Source organism: Coregonus lavaretus, assembly GCF_964263955.1.
Source record: "Coregonus lavaretus genome assembly, chromosome: 12".
NCBI classification, from domain to species: Eukaryota; Metazoa; Chordata; class Actinopteri; order Salmoniformes; family Salmonidae; genus Coregonus; species Coregonus lavaretus.
Genome location: NC_139999.1, coordinates 53,422,632 through 53,440,652, shown reverse-complemented (window position 1 = coordinate 53,440,652; position 18,021 = coordinate 53,422,632). Strand labels below are relative to the sequence as shown.

General features: G+C 42.0%; 2 protein-coding genes across 9 annotated transcripts in view; one reads left to right on the top strand and one right to left on the bottom strand.

Annotated features, from left to right (window-relative positions):
* Positions 1 to 1,486: 1,486 nt before the first annotated feature.
* The window catches only part of LOC311137967 (replication termination factor 2-like), a 43,455-nt gene continuing 26,920 nt past the window's right edge, over positions 1,487 to 18,021 (bottom strand). The window contains exons 6-9 of the mRNA XM_084172611.1: positions 4,944 to 5,057; positions 4,627 to 4,681; positions 3,174 to 3,251; positions 1,487 to 2,461 (exon numbers count right to left, since the gene is read on the bottom strand). Coding sequence (XP_084028737.1) covers positions 2,265 to 2,461; positions 3,174 to 3,251; positions 4,627 to 4,681; positions 4,944 to 5,057 — 444 coding nt within the window. The 3' untranslated portion in view covers positions 1,487 to 2,264. The remainder of the gene's footprint in view (positions 2,462 to 3,173; positions 3,252 to 4,626; positions 4,682 to 4,943; positions 5,058 to 18,021) is intronic.
* LOC311137966 (beta-1,3-galactosyl-O-glycosyl-glycoprotein beta-1,6-N-acetylglucosaminyltransferase 7-like) overlaps positions 9,139 to 18,021 on the top strand; it is a 57,208-nt gene continuing 48,325 nt past the window's right edge. For 3 of the 8 annotated variants that reach the window (XM_084172610.1, XM_084172609.1, XM_084172608.1), the window contains exons 1-3: positions 10,768 to 10,969; positions 11,522 to 12,523; positions 14,440 to 14,535. In XM_084172610.1, the coding sequence (XP_084028736.1) occupies positions 10,948 to 10,969; positions 11,522 to 12,523; positions 14,440 to 14,535 (1,120 nt within the window). In that variant the 5' untranslated portion in view covers positions 10,768 to 10,947. The other 5 variants (XM_084172604.1, XM_084172606.1, XM_084172605.1 and 2 more) reach the window with 5 other exon arrangements.

Below are 18,021 nucleotides of genomic sequence, written 5' to 3'. Positions count from 1 at the left end.
CTACTCTGATGCTGTTAGACTTTCCTACATCTCTCTGAAATTGTATTGCTGTTGAATCTACACATTCCAGAGTAAAATCTTACTAAAGTGTATCTTCATCGAATAAAGAATTTTGTAAACCATGGGAGGAGCTGCCAATACAGGCTTAGGCCTATTTATTTTCGTTTCTTTCCATTTCGATCAACTACAGCTCAATTTTCTTATACAATTTATTCTGGGAATTCTTTGGGCATAAACCACTAGACTAATTTCATCCCGTCTCATATAAACGTTAAACTTATTTAGACTATCGTAAACTTGTGTAGGGTACATAGATTAAAATATGTATCCTGAAATAGTGCAACTTCAAAGCCAAATGCCAGAGGATAAGAATAGCCTACAGCGAAATACCTGTCAACTAAGCTACTTACTAAGGCCTACTACAAAATCAACACATTATTGACGCATTCCAATTTTCGTTCAATGAACGGCTGAAGGCTAACAAAAATCCATAGCCTGGCTATACTTTAAGGTTTCATTCAAATTGATAATGAATCACAATGCACATTATTATGCAATGACTAATCATATGCCTATATCGTTTTTGGTATTTATTTGTGCATAATTGCGTTGAAAGAAAATTATTGTTCTCTTGACTCTCAATTTATACGCGATGTACTGTGAAAATGTAATGTGAATGAATTCATGAGAATGCTCGCACCATTTGCTTCAGTTTGATCCATCTTTGAGGACTACATGAAGGTTATAAATATATCTGTAAAATGCCTAATAATTAAGAAAAAAATACAATACACTTTTTTTTTTACAAGGGCATGGGATTTGGGAAAAATGAAAATTACAGCTCAGAGTATGTAGACAGGCCTATAGGGCATAGGCTACAGGAAATTGAAACGTTGAGGGGCTTTCCTCAGTCTTTCATTGAAAGAGTAGGCCTACACACATACTGTATTTAATTTATTTACTTGCATGAGAAACAGAATTCCCCAATGCGCCTTTTTCCAGAGGTCATATCCTTAGTTAGTAGAGTCTAGTTATCCGCAGAGAAGAATTCCAGAGGTCTACTCTGCTAAGTAGAATCTAAGGCAAAGTTAAATCTCTGCTGCCATCGTGTGACAGGAATTATTAAAGCCTTGACACCTTTCTGTGAATTCATATTTGCACTTTGAGCTCTTTTGGGTTCATTCACACTTTCATGGTAATGTATTAGAAGTAGGCTAATGTAATTTAAATCCAAATATACCTTAAATGCTATAAACCCACCCTCAAACCTGAAAAACACCTGAAGTGTCATGAAAAGGTGAGGTACACTAGTTACAATAAATATACTGTAAATGTTTTTGTTTTTTTAAAGCAGTAGTTTGGTGATACACCCAAAATACCATCTGAAAGGGACAAAAAAAATATACCGGATTTATTCGACCTAATGCACCTTTACTTGTACACACTACTATAATGTTGTTCCATATAAAAAATTACTACATTTTTAAAGTAAAAGGACAGTCTTTATTTTGATATTGTTTGGGTTGAGGGGTGAACAAACATAAGTGGAAAAATGTATTTAAAAGGTAACCATTTAAATAAAAATGAAATATGCACGTTTTTTTCCCCCCATCTATATTTTGATGGGTGGTGGTGGGTGACAAGCTATTTGGAGGAAACATCAACATTAAGTATAGACAATGTTTATGGAAGTAATGAGCTTATTGAATACACATTTTGAATGAACACTACAAAAATTCACTATTCCACTTCCTATAGCAAAAAGATAAACTACGACCTTGAAATATAATTTCAAAACATTTGTATGTCATATTGCATAGGAAACCATAATCAAAAGATTAATCATAATGACTTGCCAAATCCACATCTATACATAGAAACCTAGATAGATACCTAGATAAGACCAATATATAATACAGCCATTCCTAGCCTGAGCCAAGAATACCTATAAGAAAAAGTAATCTGTCAAATTCCTTAACACTTTACTTGAAGGATACCGACATAAGGGCTTCATAACCCACATATCACATTCATAAGCAGTAGCATGTTGATATTGCCTTTATGTCACAGAAATGTGAACTTTGAACTTGCAGTTGTTGACATAAGCATTTATGAAATGCTCACGTACTGCTTATGAATGTATTAAGTATGGGTTATGAATGTGTTATGAATAACTTTTTATAGATACCCTTCAAATACACAACCTGGTTGTGTGTGATGCCTGCCATGACCACTTGGGGGTGATATAGGGGAGGTTAAGTAATTTAGAAATGGTAGGGGGTGTGGGTGACCCAGTTGGAGGTCTGGGCTTTGGTGCGTTTGGCTGAACTGTGGCTGGTGAAGAGAGATTTGTAGGTCTCCGACTTCTCTTCCATGGTCTGGATGGACCGCTTGCTCCCGGTTGCCGCCAAGGGTGTAACCACCTTGGAGGAGCTGGAAGAACCAGGGGGTCCAGGGAGTGCTAGGGGGAGAAGACATCATTACCATTAATGACGATTGTGTAGGATAAAATAAAATATACTTTTTTTGTGCCAAACGGAAATTGGTCTTCTGCCTATCTCAATCCCCCCAAATACACACACACACACACACACACACAGGGGTTTAGTGCCTTGTTCAATGGAACAATAGCAGTTATAGGGTTAGAAACATCATGCTGCTGAGTTATGAACTATAAGGTGAGGTTATAGTGTCTGAAAGGCAATATCTAAGAAAGGGTGTTGAAAATTAGCGCAAGCAACACACTATGGTGCACTGATTCAGATGACTTTGTTCAAAGTGTTAAAGGGATGCTTCAGGATTTTGGCAATAAAGCCCTTTATCTACTTCCCCAGAGTCCGATGAACTCATGCATACCATTTTTATGTCTGCGTGCAGTAAGAAGGAATATGCTAACTAGCGTTAGCGCAACTGCTAACTAGCATTAGCGCAATGACTGGTAGTCTATGGTAACTGCTAGCAAGCTAGTAGATACCATAGACTTCGTCATTGTGCTAACGCTAGTTAGCATTGGCTGGTGAAACTACCTCTAACTTCCTTCATACTGGATGCAGAGACATAAATGGTATCCATGAGTTCATCTGACTCTGGCGAAGTAGATAAAGGGCCTCAAAATCCCCAAGTATCCATTTCATGTGTTTGTATCTCTCCCTACTAAAATAAACCACAAATACCTGGCTGGCTGCTGTCTCCACCATTTTGTGTTGAAGTTTTGCCCTCTGCAGAAACGGTTTCAGTGGACTCTGGATTTTCTATATAGGAACAAAGAAAGTTTTAACAAACATCCAAAACACTGGCATTTTTGGGAGAAAAACAGAATGTTTCCGAAACATTTCATGAAGCTCCCGTCTGTGTATGAAAAGAGAGGTACAATCTTTGACAATAGTGTGAATATGAATACATTGAACATTGGCATCATATGTTCCAAAAGCTAATCAAAGTAGGTTGGAGTGGGTCTTTAACCATTACAAAAACTCAGTTTGACCTGATGAACATCTACCTAGTCCCGTGTAGCTCATTTGGTAGAGCATGGCGTTTGCAACGCCAGGGTTGTGGGTTCATTTCCCACGGGGGACCAGTATGAAAAAAATATATTTAAAAAATGTATGCACTCACTCTGGATAAGAGCGTCTGCTAAATGACTAAAATGTAAATCAATAAATGTTTTCATTGAAGTTATAGGTTAGTTTGAGAGCAATATTTAAGTGACAATGCCCGAGAAGCCGGTGTTTGGAGGATGGTAACTTGTGGAATAGACACCGGCTGGAATGCGGTTTTAACCAATCAGCATTAGACCCACCCGTTGTATAAAGGCTAACATGGACCTTTGTGCTGACACTGTGCTAAAACCGCATTCCAGCAGGTGTCTATTCCACAAGTTACCACCGGCTAAATCTGACGTTAAAATGCCTATTTACTCGGTTCCATCTGACTGCGCAATCCACTGTCTCATCAGCCCAGCCAGGCAATTTATAAACTTGATGTCCACTATAAAAAGCATCTAGACATTATCTCACATTTCTTTTAGACTAACATTTAGTTTTCAACAGCGGAGATTTGTATAAACTTTGCTGTCTGTCTCTATGACATTTGCAACATTGTTTCAATATTCAAATTCGATCTCCAGCTGTCCCATAGTAATGAACGTGTCGGGAGTCGGGATGAGACAGACCGGCAGGCAGCTTTTCTTAGCCAATCGAAATCATGAATCAGCATAATTTTTATGGATATATACAAATAACTATCAATAGAAAACAGGTCAAACGAAACGAAGTGCAGCTAGTTTGCTGTCATTCCAGCTTCAGTTTGAAGTGATTGTGGTAGCTGTGTTGTTGGCTAGCTCCTCTGAACAACAGTGTCCTGACGAGAGCACATTTTCTACGCCAGGCGAAATCGTGCATCATTAGCTCATTGTTATGGATGTATCTAAATAAATGTCACTAGAAAACAGCTTCCATTGAAAGTCCAAATTATTTTAAGTGGGTGGCAACTGAGCTAGGCAGGGGGCAATATCAATGTGGAAAAGCAAAACTGTAATTCATTCTGCAAACCAGTTGTACTAATTTCTGCCTGTGTGTATACAAAACCCAAATATGATATTTATCAACCATCATTGTCACTTCCTACCTTTTGAGTCAGACTGCTTGGCAACAGTCTCAGCAACTTTGCTCTTCGTTGATTTCTACAAAAACAAAGATCAATAGCTAGGTTTCCATCCAATTGGCGACAGACTTTCATGCAAATATTCTTGAATGCGTCAGGTAATTCATCCCCATGAAATGGTTGGATGGAAACGTGGTAAATGTTACAGAATTTCCAGGTAACTGACATAACCAGTAAGGGGCGAATCCTTACTTCCACTTACAGTAAATACAATTTTCACTTTGACATCAACGCATCATGCATGTTTAAAAATGTTATTAGAAAACTCTACGAATGTGTACCTTTGTTGCCTTGGCCTTGGCTCTCTTCTCCTCCATTTTCTCCCTCAGTTTCTCCACCTCTTCCTTGGTCCCGTTGAGGACTACAAGGTTTTCTTCTTTGAACGGGTCACCACACTGCAACCAAGAGAAGGTTAAGTTAAGCCCCGACATTCTTATACATTACTTTCATGACATATGTTATGCTTTTGAGTATCTTATTTTAATCGATTAATTTAACATTACGGGGATGGTTTATGAAAGGAAAAGACATTTAGGGCTTCTCACCTCACCTACGGGTATGTAGTCTTGTTCAATGCAAATATAGAAGTTAAACAAACATTTATTTGGTGTACTTTAGAGCCACAACAACAAAGACATGAAGCAAGAAGGGTCATGGTTGAGCGAGTGTAATTCGGGTCAAAAATAGTGATGGAAGAAAAAAAATAGATAGTTACATATCGGGATATTATTTTTGACAATATATCGTATAGTATCATTTTCACAATATCGCAATATTATTTTTGTGCTAGTTGGCTGTACCTGCACCAAAACTTGAGTATTTTTCCTTTATAGCTTAGCTTGTTCTCCATCTTCTTTTTAAATAAGGAGGCAATTTGTTTTATAACTTTTATTTCCATGACTGATCAAAACTCATTTTCTCGTGGCTCTCTTGTCGCTCTGCAGCAGACATATAGTGAGCAATATGTTTGGACCATGGAATCGCAATAAAATCATAGTATTGAATCGCAATACATATAGCATCGTGAAAATCGCCATACATAACTATAAATCGGCACCTAAGTATCGTGATAATATCGTATCGTGAGGTGACTGGCAATTCCCAGCCCTAGTCAATAATACAATCCAAATCTCAATGGAACATAGTTACAATCTTAAAACAATAAATAACCTAAGCCTAGTACTAAGATAGTGGTGGCCAAATATATTGGCACCTTTCTTAAATAATTCCCCATTTCCTATAAAATAAGTTGAGATTGAAAAAAAACATTTAGCCTCCACATGTTATTGCACTGTCAACATTTCAGAACCCTCTTTTGGGGGGGAAATGTACGTTTACAATTTTAGCCTAATTAAGCTAACTAAAGCAAATGGCAAGGACAACATTGTTGGCACCCAGGAACAAATACTTGAGATAAAAAAGTCGCTTATTGTAGCCATTAAAAGAGCTTGCTGCAATCTTCTTTGGCCCACTCTTGAGTGGTGCCTTCCAACAACTGCTGTTTTCACGTCTCGCTATAGGTTTGATGGGACTCGAATTTGGAGTCATCGCTGGACACCTCCAGAACAGTTGTTTTTATTCTTGAACCGTTCCTGGGTGCTTTTTGATGTGTGTTTGGGTGGGTGTCCTGCTGGAAGACCCACAACCTTCAACAGAGACCCAGTTTTTGGACACTGGGTTGCACATTGCACTCCAAAACACATTGATAATCTGCTGATTTCATGATTTCTTGCACACTTTCAAGACCCCCAGTACCAGAGGCAACAAAGCGACCCCACAGCATTAGCAAACCTCCATGTTTGATTGTAGGGAGGGTGTTCTTTTCTTTGAATGCTTCAATTGGTCATCCGATCAGTAAACATAACACTGATTTGTATTGCCTAAGAGCTCAAATTTTGTTTCATTGGTCGACAGAACATTTCCCCAGGATTTAGGCTCGTTTAGGTGGGGTTTTGCTAAGTTCAATGGAGCTTGCTTGTGTCTCTTTCAGCAGTGGGCTATTCCTATGTTTACCAACAACCAAATGAAGCATTCAAAGAAAATAACACCTTCCCGTTCCTTTTTACAATCAAACATGGGGGAGGTTCAATAATGCTGTGGGGTTGCTTTTGCAGCTGAAGAGTGGGCTAAATTGCCAGTAGAAAGGTGCAGCATGCTCATTGACGGCTACAAGAAGCGTTTTTTCCCCCCTCAGTCATCTTTGCCTAAGGCTGTTTAACCAAGTATTAGCTAATGGGTGCCATTTGTTTTCATTTTCTTAATTAACATTGTAAATGTACGTTTCCCTAAAGAAAATTGGTTCTGCAATGTTGACAATCCAATAACGTGTGGAGACCAACATTGTTTTTCAACTTCAACTTATTTGAGAAGAAATCAGAATTATCTAAGAAAAGTACAAGGGTGCCAAATATATTTGGCTGCCACTGTATTACAATCCATGTCACACAAAGCTGACAGACATAAACAGCATACACTGCACTCGGAAAGTATTCAGACCCCTTGACTTTTTCCACATTTTGTTACGTTACAGCCTTATTCTAAAATTGATGAATTTTTGATATTTATCAATCTACACAGAATAACCAATAAAGCAAAAACAGATTTGTAGATTTTTTTCCAAATAACAAAATAAACAAAAACTGAAACATCACATTTACATAAGTATTCAGACCCTTTACTCAGTACTTTGTTGAAGCACCTTGGGCAGCGATTACAGCCTCGAGTCTTCTTGGGTATGACACTACAAGCTTGGCACACCTGTATTTGGGGAGTTTCTCCCATTCTTCTCTGCAGATCCTCTCAAGCTCTGTCAGGTTGGATGGGGAGCGTCGCTGCACAGCTATTTTCAGGTCTCTTCAGAGATGTTCGACAGGTTCAAGTCGGGGCTCTGGCTGGGCCACTCAAGGACATTGAGACTTGTCCCGAACCTACTCCTGCATTGTCTTGGCTGTGTGGTTAGGGTCGTTGCCCTGTTGAAAGGTGAACCTTCGCCCAAGGCTGAGGTCCTGATTAGTCCCCCAGCCACTGAAAAACATCCCCACAGCATGATGCTGCCACCACCAGGCTTCACCGTAGGGATGGTGCCATGTTTCCTCCAGACGTGAACCTTGGCATTCAGGACAAAGAGTTCAATCTTGGTTTCATCAGACCAGAGAATCTTGTTTCTCATTGTCCGAGAGTCCTTTAGGTGCCTTTTGGCAAACTCCAAGTGGGCCTTTTATTGAGGAGTGGCTTCCGTCTGGCCACTCTAGAGAGATGGTTGTCCTTCTAGAAGGTTCTCCCATCTCCACAGAGGAACTCTGGAGCTCTGTCAGAGTGACCATCGGGTTCTTTGTCACCTCCCTGAACAAGGCTCTTCTCCCCCGATTGCTCAGTTTGGTCGGGCAGCCAGCTCTAGGAAGAGTCTTGGTGGTTCCAAACGTCTTCCATTTAAGAATGACGGAGTCCACTGTGTTCTTGGGGACATTCAATGATGCAGACATTTTTTGGTACCCTTCCCCAGATCTGTGCCTCGACACAATGCTGTCTCGGAGCTCTACGGACAATTCCTTCCACTTCATGGCTTGGTTTTTGCTCTGAAATGCACTGTCAACTGTGGGACCTTATATAGACAAGTGTGCGCCTTTCCATAGGTGGACTCCAATCAAGTTGTAGAAACATCAAGGATGATCAATGGAAACAGGATGCACCTGAGCTCGAGTCTCATAGCAAAGGGTCTGAATACTTATGTAAATAAGGTATTCCTGTTTTTTGTGTGTTTTTTTAAATGATACATTTCCAAACATTTATGAAAACCTGTTTTTGCTTTGTCATTATGGGGTAGTGTGTGTAGATGAGGGAAAAAACTATTAATAATCCATTTTAGAATAAGGCTGTAACGTAACAAAATGTGGAAAAAGTCAAGGGGTCTGAATACTTTCCGAATGCACTGTATGCAGCCAATTGAAGTGGTTTCACGCAGTGTGCATGCAAACAGTTGTAGAAAAGGAATATGCAGTTTGACTACCACACATGATGAGAGGGGAGGCCATTATATCCCTAATTTGGCAGGCTAAAAGCAAATTGTGGGCGGGCGGCAGGTAGCTTAGTGGGTAAGAGCGTTGTGCCAGTAACCGAAAGGTCGCTGGTTCTAATCCCCGAGCCGACTAGGTGAAAAATCTGTCGATGTGCCCTTGAGCAAGGCACTTAACCCTAATTGCTCCTGTAAGTCGCTCTGGATAAGAGCGTCTGCTAAATGACCAAAAAAAATAAAAAAAAAAAAAAATAAAAATAAAAAATAAAAAAAATAAAAGAAAATCACTATTCCACTCAAATCAACACAGCTTCTGTTTTTAGTGTTCTTTTTCCCGCTCTTCCATAAAAACGGACCTATGTGGATCACTACTGAATGTTTATTTTCATTACTGAGTGACACACATGTACACACACACACACACACACACACACACACACACACACACATAACGTCACACTCAGCCACACAAAGACAAAAGCCCACCAGCAGGGGGGACCTATTGTGTCCTGGTGGCAGCTCAATGTGACCTCTGGCCATGTGGCCCTGTTAACACAACAATAACTAATCTCAGTCGCTGACCAGGCAGCAAACAAAACACTGGCTGAGGCTGTCTGCACAGTACTAAACCAGCCACAGCAGCAGAACCACTTAAGAACTCTCACAGGAGAGAGAGGGAGAGAGAGAGAGAGAGAGGCGAGGCAAGGATAAGATCCATAATCCATGCCGCAACTGCTGCAAATCTGACATTGGAAGGAAGAAGATTGTGGTTGCTTTGTTTTTTTTGTGTTAAATCAGAAATAGGGGAAGGAGAGGGGAAGGGTGGGGGGAGGAGAGAGAGAGTGATAGAGATACGGGGTGAGAGATGAAGCGAGAAAAAAATAGAGGTAGTTGAAGATCAATTTAAGGGTGCTAGGAGACTGTTGGGAAAGGTTGCCGGTGCTTGTGTATGGGTGTGTGTGTGCGCCAAATGAGAGAATCCGCCTGTTACCAGGCAGGGCCGGCCCTCATCTCAGGTGGGATGCAGAGGGAGCGCCTCAGCCACAGCCGTGAGGGCAAGAAATGACACACGCAGGCACACACACACACTCACAACAGAGATGCATGCGGAGTACAACGACCTCGCGAGCCACCCGCCGCCCTGAGACAACCACAACAAAGGCAGCGCACAGCCGACTGCAGCAGCATCAGCTCCACCTGCCCATCCCTTGCCAACCCATGGCTCCAGCTCCCTGCGTGCGCCTGGCTTGACTCCCTGCTGGTTCCGGCTCGCCATTTCTTGGGCAGGGGCTTAATGTTTAACCTCTTCTTCAGTGAAAGGACCCCGGGCTCAACTGCAATTAAGGTAACTGGCTAGCCTTATCCTCTGTGTGCGTGTAACACTAGGAGGTAACGGAAGATTGTATTTGCTCTGAGTCAAAATGTTGCTGAGGGGAGTATGCTATGCTGTGTGTGGTATTAAACATTCCCACGATGAGCTTTCAATTAATAATGCCTAAGAGTGTTTGAATATCTGGTTTATTAGTCAATCCATTAACGGGTGATAAAAATAAAAGCATGGCTCCATGAGAACTAGCAGTGTTTAATCCAACTAATAAATGGCAACAGGTGGTTCACATTCAACAAATTAGACCTACAGTGACACATTTGTACAAATAAATATAAAAATCTTGCACATACTGGATAATACACTGCTACCCACACGTAGTTTGCTTAGTTTCTAAATAAACGACGCCAGTTGACGGTTTCATTTCCTGTGAAAAAGTCTCCCATTAACTACAAACATGAAATCAATGGAAGTTCAATCATTTGCCATAAACAAACAAGACGGCTCTCTCTACTTCATGAATCAGTACGCCAAGAATGAGATAAATCCCTGGGGGTTCTATTCAACATTATCTGTCTGTTAACGGAATTACTGCAGAGACCAATCTTCTTTGTTCTTTCCTTAATGTCACAATGGCCTGTGTCGTGGATGTGGGAGACCCTTGGGATTTCATTACACATTTGCATAACAAGCCCAATGTCCAAATCTCTGCAACGGACTGCCACTGATTACAGGGTTCTAGCAAGTCTCAGGTGAATAAGTCGCACAAGTGGGCTATTAGGCAACTGCAGAGGGTGTTATAAGAGCAAAAGGTCTCCCTTTTCTACTGGATTCTTATTGATTCTCCACCAGTGGTAGCGCAGTGAACGAGCGAAGCAGTGTAGCTCACTTCTTACAAAGATAATCTGTTAGCAGGAACAACAGGTAGACCTACTTTGATTTACAAATGATTAAGAAAATGTATGAAGGTAATTATGGCTATGTGATCTTATTTATTTAGAGCCAGGGTATTGTGTATCTAGGAGCTAGAGAATTTCCATATTTCAAAACCTGTACACTGCACAAATACAAACCTTGTTTGCATGGCTAGGTTCAAAATTCAAATGTGCATATCTATTTTGACGTCTATGAGTCCATCTCTTGCATTGCTTAATGATGCATTTCTTCAACTTCCTGAGTCAGCTTCCTCAGTCTATTTAGGAGCATTATCTATGCATTTCCTCTCTACTCACTTTTATCATGTGTCATCTGTTGTGATCGGATTAATAAGAGCTCCATAAAAAGCTACTAATCTTTGCTGTGTGCTGGATCGTTAAACACCTCTAGAAAGAACCCCCGTATGAATTGCAACGAGGAAACACAGATTATTCTGAGATTGTAAAACATTGCCAATAATTGTGGTTCTTGTCCGATAATCTTCCATAAAACGTATGGAAGGGTTTGACTCTTTAAAAGACTTAATGTCTCAAGTCTGGCTTTGTTGTTTTAAAGTACAGCCTAACCCTGGTCTTTTGTTGCAGGTGGTTGCGTGGTGTCCGTCCAGTGCTGGACTACTATGCTCCAGCTGGAAGGTGCAAAGTGCAGTTTCCTGTTCTGCCTGGGAATCTGCATGCTCATCTGCTCGGTCATCTACCTGTGGGCCAAGGATGGCACGGATCCCCAGGGTCAGAGCGGGCCCCTGGGCTGCAGGCCCTTCTCTCAGTACTGCCGAGCTTTCCTCCCCAGCACCAAGGGCTCACCAGCATGGCAACGCCGCGACTGCCAGGTGGAGAGCTATCTTCTGGGTATGGGGAGTCGAGGTGGGGACCTGGACTGCTCCCACCTGGTGAGGGAGCTTCACTTCATCACCAGCCCGCTGAGCCGCGAGGAGGAAGACTACCCTCTGGCCTTCATCCTCACTGTCCACAAGGAGCTGGAGCTGCTGGTGCGCCTGCTGCGGGCCATCTACACACCGCAGAATGTCTACTGTGTCCATGTGGACGCCAAGGCTCCGCGGGAGTACAGGGAAGCCGTGGCGAGCCTTGTGGGCTGCTTCCCCAATGTGTTCCTGGCCAGCCACAGCGAGATGGTGACCTACGCCGGCTTCTCACGGCTGCAGGCCGACATCAACTGCATGAGGGACCTGGCGGCATCGCCTGTGCCCTGGAGGAAGGTGCTAAACCTGTGCGGCCAGGACTTCCCTGTCAAGAGCAACCTGGAGCTGGTGCGCTACATGCAGAGCAAGGAGTGGAGGGACAGGAACATGACCCCGGGCATCAAGCAGCCTGCGGCCATGAGGCACCGGACTCAGCTGCAGCACAGGGAGGTCAGGGGCTCCCACGTGGCCCCCAAGCGTGGAGGCCCAAAGAAGGGTGCTCCGCCCCATGGGGTGCAGATTTACTTTGGCACAGCCTACTACGCGCTAACCAGGACCTTTGTGGAGTTTGTACTGAAGAGTCACGTGTCCAGGGACCTGCTGGAGTGGTCCAAAGACTCATTCAGCCCAGATGAGCACTACTGGGTGACGCTCAATCACATTAAAGGTAAAGCCCAAGTTTATAAACCGCACATAAAAAGCACCTTGTAATCTCTGTAACACAATTGGTTCTGAGCTTATGTCAAAGCATAGGGATATTTCTAACTGTTAAATCCGTGAGGAAAACAGATAAGACTTCTACAACCTTTCCATGAATGCATAGCTATGCCACGCACAACCTTTCCAATTTGTAATGCATCGAAAAGCAAAAACATAGGAGGTGAAATAGCTGTGCTTAGTCAATAAATCCTGGTGGCCTAGTAACGGAGTTCATGTAAGTTCATGAAAGGCTGACTTACAGTACATTTGTGGTGTTCGAAGATTAGTTCTAGCCTTGAAACTTAAAGGAATGGGTTCAACATACCCACATTGTTTGAAGTACAGTAGACCAGCGTAGCTACATCAGCAGTTGTCAAAGTGCTTTACAGAACCATCCTAAAACCCAATAAGAGCAAGCAATGCAGAAGCACAGTGGCTAGGAAAAATAAGTCAATAAGTATTCCACGCCTTTGTTATGGCAAGCCTAAATACATTCAGGAGTACAAATTTGTTAACAACTCACATAATAAGTTGCATGGACTCACTCTGTGTGCATTAATAGTGTTTAACAGAACTTTTGAATGACTACCTTCTCTGTACCCCACACATACAATTAAAATCGGTAAGGTCCCTCAGTCGAGCAATTACTTTCAAACACAGATTCAACCCCACCCAAAAAAAGAGATGTTCCAATGACTCACAAAGAAGGGCACCTATTGGGAGATGGGTCAAAAGAAAAAGCAGACATTGAATATCCCTTTGAGCATGGTGAAGTTATTAATTACACTTTGGATGGTGTATCAATACACCCAGTCACTACAAAGATACAGGCGGCCTTCCTAACTCAGTTGCCGGAGAGGAAGGAAACCGCTCAGGGATTTTAAAACAGTTACATAGTTTAATGGCTGTGACAGGAGAAAACTGAGGACGGATCAACAACATTGTAGTTATTCCACAATACTAACCTAATTGATAGAGTGAATAGATGGAAGCCTGTACACAAACATATTTCAAAACATTCATCTTGTTTGCAACAAGGCACTAAAGTAATACTGCAAGAAATGTGGCAAAGCAATTCACTTTTTGTCCTGAATACAAAGTGTTGTGTTTGGGGCAAATCCAATACAGCACATTACTGAGTATCACTTTCCATATTTTCAAGCATAGTAGTGGCTGCATCATGTTATAGGTATGCTTGAAATCGTTAAGGACTATGGGGTTTTCATGATAAAAAATAAACTGAATGGAGCTAAGCACAGGCAAAATCCTACAGGAAAACCTGGTTCAGTCTGCTTTCCACCAGACACTGGGAGATGAATTCACCTTTCAGCAGGACAATAACCTAACACACAAGGCCAAATCTACACTGGCGTTGCTTTCCAGGAAGACAGTGAATGTTCCAGAGTGGCCGAGTAATTTTTTTGGACTTAAACCCACTTGAAAATCTATGGCAAGATCTGAAAATGGTTTAGCAATTATCAACAACCAATTTGACGAGCTTGAATATTGAAAAGAATAATGGGCAAATGTTGTACAATCCAGGTGTGGAAAGCTCTTTGAGACTTATCCAGAAAGACTCACAGCTGTAATCGCTGCCAAAGGTGCTTCTACAAAGTATTGACTTATGTAAATTATATATTTCTGTATTTCATTTTCAATACATTTGCAAAACAATCAGAATATACGTTTTCACTTGTCATTATGGGATATTGTGTGTAGATCGGTGGTTAAAAAATATTTTAATACATTTTGAATTCAGGGTGTAACAACGGAATGTGGAATAAGGGGTATGAATACTTTGAAGGCACTGCGTGTCACGTGAGAGGCTATAATGAAACGTGAGAATGAGATTTAATCTGTTTTGGATCAATTATCTGCTCCTAGAAGCACCAGGAAGTCATGTAGGAGGAGGCTGGGGTGGCGAGATCCGGACAATCAAATGGAGGGACCAAGAGGGAACTGCACACAACGGATGCAAAGGTACAACAATTCCCTATCCCAGCCAAAGTAGGTTTCTACACTTGACCTCACTTGTCTAGGGCATGTTTTGCTCCTTGATTCCAGATTAGATTAGCCTTCTGATTAGGAAGCAAACTGTTTCCTCAATCAAATCAAATCGTATGTCACATGCGCCGAATACAATAGGTGTAGACCTTCCCGTGAAATGCTTACTTACAAGCCCTTTCCCAGCAATGCAGTTAAGAAAATATTTACTAAGTAAACTAAAAGTAAAAAAAGCAACAATAAAATAACAATAGCGGTTATATACAGGGGGCACCGGTACCAAGCCAATGTGTGGGGCTACAGGTTAGTCGAGGTAACTGAGTTAATATGTACATGTAGGTAGGGGTAAAGTGACTATGAATAGATAATAAACAGTTAGTAGCAGCAGCATAAAAAAGGGTGTCAATGCAAATAGTCCAGGTAGCCATTTGATTAACTGTTCAGCAGTCTTATGGCTTGGGGGTAGAAGCTGTTAAGGAGCCTTTGGGACCTAGACTTGGTGCTCCGGTACCGCTTTCCGTGCGTTAGCCGAGAGAACAGTCTATAGCTGTGTTCGAATACCCATACTAACATACAGTATGCTACATACTTAATGAGTATATACTATTAGCTCATTTTAGTACACTGTAAACAAACGGTATCCTTTCAGTTGAGCATACTAGTGCTTCGCCTGTCTACCAGATGTTGATGCTGTTGCTATGCAACCTCTTGGTAGCTTCTTAGCATAACAAATGACTAACGACATTTTACGACTTCGGGTGTGTTCTTAAATTCAATCTGGAGTGCCAGAGTGCGCTCTGAGCGTTTGTAAATTCAGAGCGCTGTCAGATTGTCTGTTTGTATCTGCAGAACGCACAATGGACACTCTGGCCGAGGAGTAGGGTTTACCCAAGCGTTCTGGCCTCATAACGGCAGATAAGCAGCCAAGCTAACTGGCTAACGTTGGCTAGCTTGCTAACTTCTCCCAGACACAAATGAGAGAACACCTCACTCTGACCATTTTACTCACCCTAGCAGAGCTGGTTAGGCAGTTTTCATGTTATCCAGAGCGTTGGTGACAGTAACTGTGCTGCTGGCAACAATTGAATGACGCTTTTTTGCCGACGTTTACTGACACCGGCCATATTCAACGGGTGTTGAGCGTTCGTAAATTCATCAGTTATTCTGCGCTCTGGCACACTCAGACGAAAGTTCTCTGAAAACAGAGATTTACGAAAGCACCCGAATGTCCATTGAGAACGCACAACGACTATACCACTTAGCTAAACTAAGAATGACGGGAATAATCAAGTCAATAAACATTGGGTAGTTAAGTTAGATAGCACATAGTTAATATACTGGCAAGTGTTATGTATTAGTAGCCAACTAACATTAGGTAGCTAGCTAACATACTGGTACATACTGCTGTAATAATATGCTATGTGGTTCGTAAGGATAGAGTAGCTAACAAATTGTCAGCCAACATAACGTGTAAGGTAACTTATTTGAAAAGTCATTACTTTATTACATTGATCAACATTTTCTGAACATTTGCCATAATTAGTTAAAGCAATGAATTTGTCTCCGCTCTCGTTGGACTTCGGCTGCATATTTTCCACCCTTTCTTCAAATTTGAAAACGATATGAAGCCATGCCCATATTCTGAATAATTGCAATATGGGCCCTAAAAGCACGAAAATAGTGTCCACTGCTGGTATACTTCATATTTTAGCAAATGTAGTACGACATTCCGGAAACTTTAGGCATAATACCTATATGCATACTATGACCAATAAGCATACTATACACTCAATTTACATCACAAATAGTACAGTTAGTGAGGTTAGTATGAGTATTCGAACACAGCTTATGACTTGGGTGGCTGGAGCCTGACAATTTTTCAGGCCTTACTCTAACACCACCTGTTATAGAGGTCCTGGATGGCAGGAAGCTTGGCCCCAGTGATACACTGGGCTGTACATACTACCCTCTGTAGCGTCTTACGGTCGGATGCCGAGCAGTTGCCATACCAGGCGTGCTGCAACCAGTTACGATGCTCTCAATGGTGCAGCTGTAGAACTTTGAGGATCTGGGGACCCATGCCAAATCATTTCAGTCTCCCTTGTCGTGCCCTCTTGACGACTGCCTTGGTGTGTTTGGACCATGATAGTTTGTTGGTGATGTGGACACCAAGGAACTTGAAGCTCTCAGCCCGCTCCATTACAGCCCGGTCGATGTGAATGGGGGTGTGCTCGGCCCTCCTGTTCCTGTAGTCCACGATCAACTCCTTTGTCTTGCTCACGTTGAGGATGAGGTTGTAGTCCTGGCACCACACTGCCAGGTCTCTGACCTCCTCCCTATAGGATGTCTCATCGTTGTCGGTGATGAGGCCAACCACTTATGTCGTCGGCAAACTTAATGATGGTGTTGGAGTCGTGCTTGGCCACGCAGTCGTGAGTGAACAGGGAGTACAGGAGGGGACTAAGCACGCACCCCTAAAAGGGGCCCCCGTGTTGAGGATAAGTGTGGCAGATGAGTTGTTGCCTACCCTTACCACCTGGGGGTGGCCCGTCAGGAAGTCCAGGATCCAGTTGCAGAGGTAGGTGTTTAGTCCCAGGGTCCTTAGTTTAGTGATGAGCTTTGAGGGCACTATGGTGTTGAGCGCTGAGCAGTAGTCAATTAACAGCATTCTCACATAGGTGTTCCTTTCGTCCAGGTGGTAAAGGGCAGTGTGGAGTGCAATTGAGATTGCGTCATCTGTGGATCTGTTGGGGAGGTATGTGAATTGGAATGGGTCTAGTTTGGTGTTGAAGTGAGCCATGACCAGTCTTTCAAAGCACTCCATGGCTACAGATGTGCTACGGGGCGGTAGTCATTTAGGCAGGTTACCTTGGCGTTCTTGGGCACAGGGACTATGGTGGTCTGCTTGAAACATGTAGGTATTACAGACTCGGTCAGGGAGAGGTTGAAAATATTAGTGAAGACACGTTTTTGGTGTGGGGGTAGATCAGCTTTAATATTACAGATAGATTGTGGCTTACATCACTGTAATTGTCTGCATCATTTCCAATTCCCCATTTTTTTTTTTTTTGTAAATATACAGTTGAAGTCAGAAGTTTACATACACCTTAGCCAAATACATTTAAACTCAGTTTTTCACAATTCCTGACATTTAATCCTAGTAAAAATTCCCTGTCTTAGGTCAGTTAGGATCACCACTTTATTTTAAGAAATGTGAAATGTCAGAATAATAGTAGAGAGAATTATTTATTTCAGCTTTTATTTGTTTCATCACATTCCCAGTGGGTCAGAAGTTTACATACACTCAATTAGTATTTGGTAGCATTGCCTTTAAATTGTTTAACTTGGGTCAAACATTTCAGGTAGCCTTCCACAAGCTTCCCACAATAAGTTGGTTGAATTTTGGCCTATTCCTCCTGACAGAGCTGGTGTAACTGAATCAAGTTTGTAGGCCTCCTTGCT